General features: G+C 39.1%; 1 protein-coding gene across 1 annotated transcript; it reads right to left on the reverse strand.

Moving 5' to 3' along the window:
• LOC133740514 (THO complex subunit 7A) lies at window positions 1–4,165 on the reverse strand. The gene is made up of 3 exons (XM_062168471.1): window positions 3,484–4,165; window positions 3,238–3,384; window positions 1–369 (listed from the first exon to the last, which is right to left on the reverse strand). Exons 1-2 carry the CDS (start codon window positions 4,075–4,077, stop codon window positions 3,268–3,270), a joined length of 711 nt encoding a protein of 236 aa, XP_062024455.1. The 5' UTR covers window positions 4,078–4,165; the 3' UTR covers window positions 1–369; window positions 3,238–3,267.
• Window positions 4,166–8,839: the final 4,674 nt, after the last annotated feature.

Consider the following 8,839-nt stretch of genomic DNA (forward strand, 5'->3'; position numbering starts at 1 on the left):
TAACAGAAGAAAAGTTTTGCCAATATTATATTCAACATCTGAACATGTTAATGCAGGTGTGCAAGAAATTCTACCGATTACTTAAAAGTTACGAATTTTAAAATATTGCTTACTTACTACAACTGCAGGGCAGGAAACTTATATTCTCTTGTATGCCTGTTACAAAAAATCGGGATGTAGATGATTTCATCAGTAGAACTTATGAGCATAGAATCTTACAATTACAAATCCAAGATGCTCTCATACACTTGTAATCAACAGGCATCAGTTTCAAGCCCTACTTCTCCAGTGCATACTTGTGCTCTTTCTCCTCAATTAAATTCTTCTGCTCTCCCTCTGTGGTAGCCTGCAACTGATCCACCTAAGACACTGAACACCATAAAAATTAGACCTAATTCAAAGGGTTCCACTGCTTAGCGTGTACAAAACAGTTCAAGTTTAGGAAAATGCAGTTCAAAGTGTTTCTTATGTTTGAATTATTTTACTTCAATGACTTGATTTCGTGTATGGAAGAGAGGTGATAATAATAATATTTCAGAATAACAGAAAAATCAGTGGCAAGTTGGTTCCTTTAAACATGTAGACCCAAGGGACCCACCAAGTTACTGGAAGATCATTTCTTAATTCAACACAGATAGAACAAAGAATTAATGGATGCAGATTCGGAAGTTATTTTAGTCTGAGCAATACGTAAAAACTAAAAAGTTCCAAAACAAATTCAATGCTGAGACCAATCAAACCGATAAATAAGACAAGGAAACACAATACTCAATTTATTTATTTTTTGGTTACAAGGGGGCCTGAAGCCCAAACAAAAGAAAACAAAGACTCAGAAACTAAACAGCCAAAGCTGTTGCAAAGGAACGAGACCTCACTAGGCCATCAATGTCATCTAAGACAGCTTGAATAGTAAAAAGTGGATTGGTATTGAAGCTGTAAGTTCCCAGATCTTGATCAAGACTCCTTTGGCCTAAAATATCAGCGACCTTATTCCTCTCTCTGTAAATATGCTTGATAGAGTAGGATTCAAAATGTTGTGCCAAAGTTTTGCAATTGTTAAACAAGGTTCCAAGATGATGAAGCACAATACAGTATTGTGTAGAAGGTTAAACAACACAGCAGAATCAGTCTCCACTTCCAAATGCTTAATATCCATCTCAACAGCCATTTGGAGGCCAGTAAACAAACCCCAGGCGTCTGCTTGAAGTATTTCTCCACGCCCAATGTTCTTCATAAAACCTTTTCTCCACACACCATTACTGTCCCTAATAACCCCACCAGCACCAATTAGTCCCTCCCCAATTCTAGAGCCATCCACATTAAACTTAAAATGACCAATCTCAGGTTTGCCAACATAGCATCTCCACCCTTGTATTATGATTTTTTGCAGGCTTAGAGTTTAGAGATATCCATTCTGTTATTTATTGGAAAATTATAGTTGAGGCACTATATGGACCCTTGAAATCAGTAACAAAGATCTTACTGTGCCATTCCATATAAACCAACAGATAAAGATGAATAGTTGGGACCAGTTGAAACCCAAGAACTTACAGTTGGATTGGAACAAGTTTGCAGCACACCAACCATGAAACACAATACTTAATTGATTACCCATATTACCATCGTCTCGGTGTTTTCTTCCCGTCTTTGTTGCATCCTTATGAACCAGCAAAACTCTCACATGCTCTACCTCATTTCTCTTCTTACATCCTTAACAACCTGTGAAACTCTCTTGCACGTATATTTCACTAGTGATAGCCCTAACCTTGACTTGCCCATGTAGATCCTGTATGTTTACAGTCTCAAAACTCAAACAAACCACGTGGTGAAAACTAGAAAACTAGAACTCATCCAACTATGTTTACCCAGGTGAAAATATTACAAAGCCATCTTTCTCAGATATGGAAGCAATAGAACCAGCATGCACTCCACATAAAGCAACATCCCAACCCGCTGTAAAACCTTACACCCTTGATCCGGCAACTCTGCATCTTTTTAATCCGGATCAACTGTGTTGAATTGACTCAACTATTGGCTTTTTCAGTTACCAGCTGAGCAGAAATTAGAACCGTACACGGCCCGGATTACGCGTTATTCAGTAAACTACAGCATATGTACTTTACATTGAACTAAGTAATTCAACTAGTGAACTCCAGAGGGGAACCTTGGGCCAATCTCTCAACATAAGATTCAATTAATGAGTCACATCTAGTGTCTTCAGAATAGAAAGAGATAGATGTAGATTAACAGGGAGTGGAGATGAAACTAGTTCACTTTAGATGTAACAGGGAGTCAACTATGGACCAGGCCCCATAGATTGATATAGATGTAACAGGGAGTCGACTATAGGCCTGTCATATTGAATGCCATAACTTGCAGAACCAGTTCACTATAGACATGTAACAAGTACTTTACTCAATCAAGGGAGATGAAAATGAAAGGCAAATCTAGCACAGACAATATAGTTACTTCACAAAATAGTCTCCCCATGAACCTCTCCTAACAATATTGAAACCTTACCATCTAATGAAAATATAGATACAAACAGGATTATATAACAAGTTTTATTGATCCTTTTAGCATGCTTTTAACATATAAATATATATATATATATTGACACCAGAAACCCTCAAACCCACAATCATACGTGGGTTTATAGCTGAAGCTCCCGCCAAACCCTACAATCTTTAAAAGGCAAGAAACTGTAGCAAATAAGGTGGATACCTTAGGGGGTTAGAACCCCAAATGACAGAGCCAAAATATGGGCCTGACCACTAAACCCTAGTAGGAATATAATCCTTTTAGCCTGCTAATAAACATTTGATATTTTATTTTATTTTTACGTGAAAAGATTAGTATCTCGCAGTCAAGCCTTCTCTTTTTTTTTACCAGCTGAGTAAAGGTCCAACAGTAACAGTACATGGTATTTAAAAGCATAAGCATGTCATTGACACTGAAATATATGCATTTTCCAACTCTCATAATCATCTAAATGAAAAAACCATAATGTTCCGCTACTAATTTGATGTATATAAGTGCTACACATTCAAGGAAAGCTTTGAACTACATAGAAGTTAGTACGAAGAAAGTTCCCGTCATTCTCTTCTGAACCAGATGTGCAAGAGATTCTACAAGTCGTTCACACACTACAACTGAGACAAACCTATACTCTCTTATACCAATCAACATTGAGACCATTGCATCAATAGAATAAAATGTATGAGCATAGAATCTTACAATTATAAATCTGAGATGCATTGTACACCCTTAATCAACATGCATTGGTTCCGGTCCTCCATTTGCATCCTCCATCCCCCCTCTCTGCTCCTTCTCCTCAATTAAACTCTTCTGCTCTTCCTCTATAGTAGTCTGCAACTCATCCACCTGGAAACACACACAGCACAACAACAATCAGACCTAATCTCAACCTTATTAGCGCTTACAACACAATCAACCATTACGAAATTGAACACAGCAACATACCACATGTAAGAGCAGAGCAAACTGCTTCTTACGAAGCTCCAGCATCCTTGAACTGGCAGTATTCTCCGAATCCAAAGCCGCAATCTCCTTCTCCAAATCCGATATGATCTTGAGCGTCTGAGACCGAGGCGGCTGCATAGCAATCAACCTCCGAATGGCCTCGCACTCCTCCTTATGCCGCCTCTCAATCTTAGCCTCCTCCAGTTGCTTCTTAAGCGTTTCAATGTCGGTCTGCGCCTGCAGAATCTGCCGGTTAATCTCCTCCCGCAGCTCATCGAAGTTGTGCTTCTCTCTCAGATTGGCGTCCACGACCGCTTTGCTCTTGAGGAGGGGAATCTCGAAGGTGGAGAGCTCTTGAAGGAAGGCTCTGGCGAGCTTGTCGCAGTCGGCGTAGTTGTCATCGTCCTTGTCGAGCTCGACGAAGAGGGAAGTGAACTTCTTCTGGAGCTTCTTCAACGGCGGTTCGCCTCTTGTGGTGGTGGTGCGGGTCAGAAGTCGGTGCTTGATGATTATGTCGTCTTCATGCGGCCCAAACGCGTAGTTCGCCGCCACGGTCTCGCCGCGACCGGAAACTTTCCTTCCCTTTCCCAACATTTGTGATTCACCAAACCCTAAACCCAATCTCAAGTGAGTTTTCTGGGAGGAGGGAGGCACTACAATGGAAAATTGGGAATGGTTTTGAGGTCTTAAAAACTTTTTTTTATTTTGAACTCCTTATTTTACAATCTACTTTTTTTAAAATTATAAATTTAGGAGTGAAATTCGGACTCCTTATTTTACAATCTACACCTTTTTTTTTTTTTTTTTATCACATCAACAACTAGTCTTTTTTGTAAGTTGAACTCACAACCTCCCACTTACAAAGGGGAGACTTATGCCACTAGACCAAATGGTACTGGGTCAATCTACACTCTTTTGAATGATAAATTTTAAGTTATTAAAGGTAAAATTTTAGTTAACAAAGAATGAAACATGCATTATAAAATGAGAAGTGTGGATTTCACTTTTTATTTGGTACAAAATTACATTTCCAACAGGAGGAAAACAAATCAACATAATGACTATTTTCAAAACTCAACAAATCAAAACTAAAATGATGTCCCTCTTGACAATAAAGGAAGGAATACACATGAGATTACTTTCAAAAATGGTAATAATGAGTTATAATAGCCGCGCAGTTACCCCCATGAATACACTGGCAGACAGACTAGAGCACTAACTGGATCGGGTCTTTCGCCAAAGGCTTGGTTCCTAATTTACTACCCAAGGTCACACTATACACCACACTAGACTGAAAACATTTAAAGATGTCACACTAGACCGAAAACATTTAAGAGGTCAACATCACTAAAATTGTAATCACCACAATACCACGTAAATATATGTACACGTAGTCATCCTCCCAGGAATGCTACTAATACCGACTATAGTTTACAGTTTAAATAAGCAAAACAATATAAGTAAAAATCCAATTTTCAATTACCTTGAACCGTAGTCAAATAATCATTTTAAAACAAACATTTATTTTTTATAGCTAAGTTCACAATTTAACAATTAATACAAAAAATAAAGTAACTTTGTTCAGAAAAGAACATTGTGAGATTCATTCACCTCAATATCCCGCTGCGTCTTTACACAGAGAACAAGATAAAGTACAGAACACACTTCATCAAGCACATAAGAAAATCAAGGTCTCAACTTAGAACCCAATGAATAACAAAAGCGTTTAAAGTTTGAATCGTGCATTTAAAAACTAAAAGTTACAGCAATCGAGATGAAACTTCATTTGAGAGAACCTACGGTCTCCGGAACACTTCTAAAATCAATTTATCAAAACAACAAGACGATCCAACGGTCGGATCTTCACGGATTGAAAATCGAACGAACCTAATCTACGATAAACATAGCATGTTTTAAATGATCGAAATAACACACAACCCATATATCAACATGTTCATATTGATGAGTAGGAGATAACAAAGCAAAAAATAGCTCGCCGCACCGACCTCAAAACTAGGGTGATCCAACCGGTCAAAGTGAAGATCATGGTGAAAGAAGCAACTTTCATACCTAGAGCTAAGGTTGAATCGACTTGGATCGAGCTAGATTGTCGCCGAAAGCTAGAAATTTCAAATCGAGATTCTAACACACTTCGGATCGATCTTCAAAAATGGTATGGAGGAATTAGCAACATATAACTTCAAAACCCAGTCGGGTTTGAGCCCTGAAACGGGAGGAATCGATCGAAGCAACACCGTCGACCCACCGCTGTGTTAGGACCCTTGCTACGCCATGCACGGTGGTTTCTGAGGTGAGTGAGTGGTCACGGTAGGTAGGAGGGAGGGGGAGGGAGAGAGAGAGAGAGAGAGAGAGAGAGAGAGAGAGAGAGAGAGAGAGAGAGAGAGAGAGAGAGAGAGAGAGAGAGAGAGAGAGAGAGAGAGAGAGAGAAAAAACGGCAATGGTGGCACTGTTGTGCGATGTCGGACGACGGAGTTGGGTTCAGCTCGATTTGTCAAAAACAAGTCGGGTTAGGGTTTTTTTTTTCTGGGGAGAGAGAAAGTTTCATGTTTTGGAAATCTCCAATTTTCACATGCCGCATGTCCACGAACTCGTATTGACGTGCTCTATAACTTCAATGAGAAAGTTTCAACAAAAAAGTGACGAATAAAAAAGTAACCTTTGAGCTCCCGAAAACAAACTGTTCCGAGTAATTTTCGTCCGAAATATTTCTATTTCACAAATAACATAAGAATAAGGCACAATAACAAGAAATTTAATAAATTTATCCTTTATTAATTTCGAGAAAAATTCTAAAAATTAATAATGAAAAGAGTTTTTCTATTGGAACCTCCAAATTTACTCATTTGACCTCTATGCTTTTTACACCTCTTATCAAATTTTCAAATACTAAATTTATTCACTAAACTTCCTCAAATAACCTTACTTATATAATTTGCAAACAAATTATTATTTTTAAAATAAAAATTTTAGCTCAATGATTTAATCACTCTATAAATCTTAACTAAATTTACATTTCTTAATCAATCTTGGTAGCAGTTTATTACCAAATTTTCTCTTCAAAGAATGGATGCTTGAGCAGGCCATACATCTTAAACAAGAGCTGTTTGACCAACTCTTAATGATGTTGTGGGCACTCTGGAAAAATAGAAATAACATGTTGTGGAATGGCACGAGTCAAACTGCAAATGATCTTGTTTTGAGCTCGCTGGCATGGCTTGAAGAGTTTAGACAAGCCAGGCAAGTTAACAAATTGCCTACTGTGCATGAAAAGCAAAGATGGAAACCAGCCTCTGATGGTAGATGAAAGTTGAATACTGATGGCAGCTTCTTGCCAAACCAAATGAACGGGGGACTGGGTGGCGTACTTAGAGACGCCTCAGGGCAGTTTCAAGCAGCTTTTGCTGTCCTTGCATCCAACGTTGCTTCTGCCAAGCATGCGGAGTTATTAGCTATCAGAGAGGGTCTCAAGCTCCTCCATTCCATGCAGGTTAGTAATGTTGTAATTGAGACGGATTGCCTTGCAGCAACACATGACTTAACTATTACCAATCATGAGCTTATTGCAGCGGCAGGATTGATAGATGATATTAAGGTAGCTATGCACAGTTTACAGAATGTTACATGCTGTTTTGCTCCAAGAACGTGCAATGGAGTTGCACATAGACTAGCTCGTATGGCCTTTGCGGCCACTGAGAGTTATTATTGGCTTGCCAGTACCCCAGATTGCATCAGTGATGTAATGCAATTTTATTGTAATCACATTGCTTAAGTGCTATCAATAAAGTTATTTCTTCAATTCAAAAAAAAAAATATTAATGTCTAATCAATAAGAAAATGCCATGAACTTTTTTTTTTTCTATTTTAGCTGTGCAAAAAAAAAAATGAAGAAATCATTTGTTTTTATTCTCAAAAAAAAAAAACATTCGTTTTTTAATGTTTATTTTTTCCTCTATACTTTTTGTACCACATGATTAATTATTTAATTTTTTTTTATTTTTTTGCAAATATAATGGATTGACTTAGATTTTGGTCATGAATCATAAGAGGATTTATTTTGTTTTCCCTCACCAATATGCGTTCAACATATATATCATACAAAGAAAACGCTCTGCTAGGGTTTTTTCCCTAGCCGCGTTTTAGCAGCACCATCGTTGGAGGTGAGCAGCAGTGTTGACACCGAGTTTGGTAGTACTCGGCGGTGAGTCTTACAGCCTCGAGCCCAAGGCGAGGTCGGTGGTTTTTGTGGGGAGACAGACGGGATCTGGACGAGAGTTGCGATTTGTTTCAAGGCGGGACTCCAATCGCAGCACAGAAGCGGATCGGAGGTGGTGTTTTTCTACAGGATTGGACGAGGCTCGCTTCGCCTGATCTCGGCTGGGGGCAGATTTCTGGTTGACTGCGGTGGGATTTGAAGTAAGGGGTGCGAAGGCTTGGGTTGCCAGCGATCTCTGCTCGCAGTTTCTGTCGAATCTAATGGTGCAGTGGACCGGGCGACCTCCGGAAAGGTGGAACGCGGCAGCAGCAGCCTGGCCAATATGGGCTAGGGCTGTTGTCCCTTTTGCTGCTCGGGTTTGGGCTTGGGCTTGTGGGCCTGGGCCTAAACTTGGGCTGATGGGCTCTTCTCCATTTGCTCAGATGTGGGCTTGGTTTCTTGAGCCTGGTTTTGCGCTCACGCTTGGGCTGGTTGAGTTTGTTGCAATTGCTTCGGTTATGAAGAGCAAGACCAACCTGTTGCCGAGGTTGTTGGCTCTGGAAGAGACCGAGGAGGGTGTTGGCTCCAACCCTAAGGGGAAGGAGCTAGCATTTTTCTAGGTCTCTGCTATTAGACATCTGGTTACAAGCCTTCTAAAGTTGGAGTAATCTCTATGAGCTTTTTTCTAAGATGTTTCTAGTTGTATTTGTACCACAATTGCGTGTTGGCAGATTAGACTAGATGAATGATTTTTCCTTAGAATAGCGAGGTTGTTCTTGCTTGCTTAGGCTTGCTATCCAGCGAGCGTCCCTTTAGACTTTAATGAGTTTAGTATTGGCTTAGATAGGTTCTCCGGATTTTACCGGACTCTTATGTAAGTGCATGTTAGACTCTGCCTGTTTTTATGGCTTTGATATCTAATAACATCAAATCCTTTCAAAAAAAAAAAAATTAAAGCATTCATATATATTTAATAAGAATTAAAAATATGATTAAGATCATGTGACATAAAAATGTATGATATATATGTTTTTTTTTTTTTTGAAAGGATTTGATGTTATTAGATATCAAAGCCATAAAAACAGGCCAGAGTCTAACATGCACTTACATAAGAGTCCGGTAAAATCCGGAAAACCTATCTAA

This window comes from Rosa rugosa, chromosome 3, assembly GCF_958449725.1.
Source record: "Rosa rugosa chromosome 3, drRosRugo1.1, whole genome shotgun sequence".
In the NCBI taxonomy this organism is placed as follows: Eukaryota; Viridiplantae; Streptophyta; class Magnoliopsida; order Rosales; family Rosaceae; genus Rosa; species Rosa rugosa.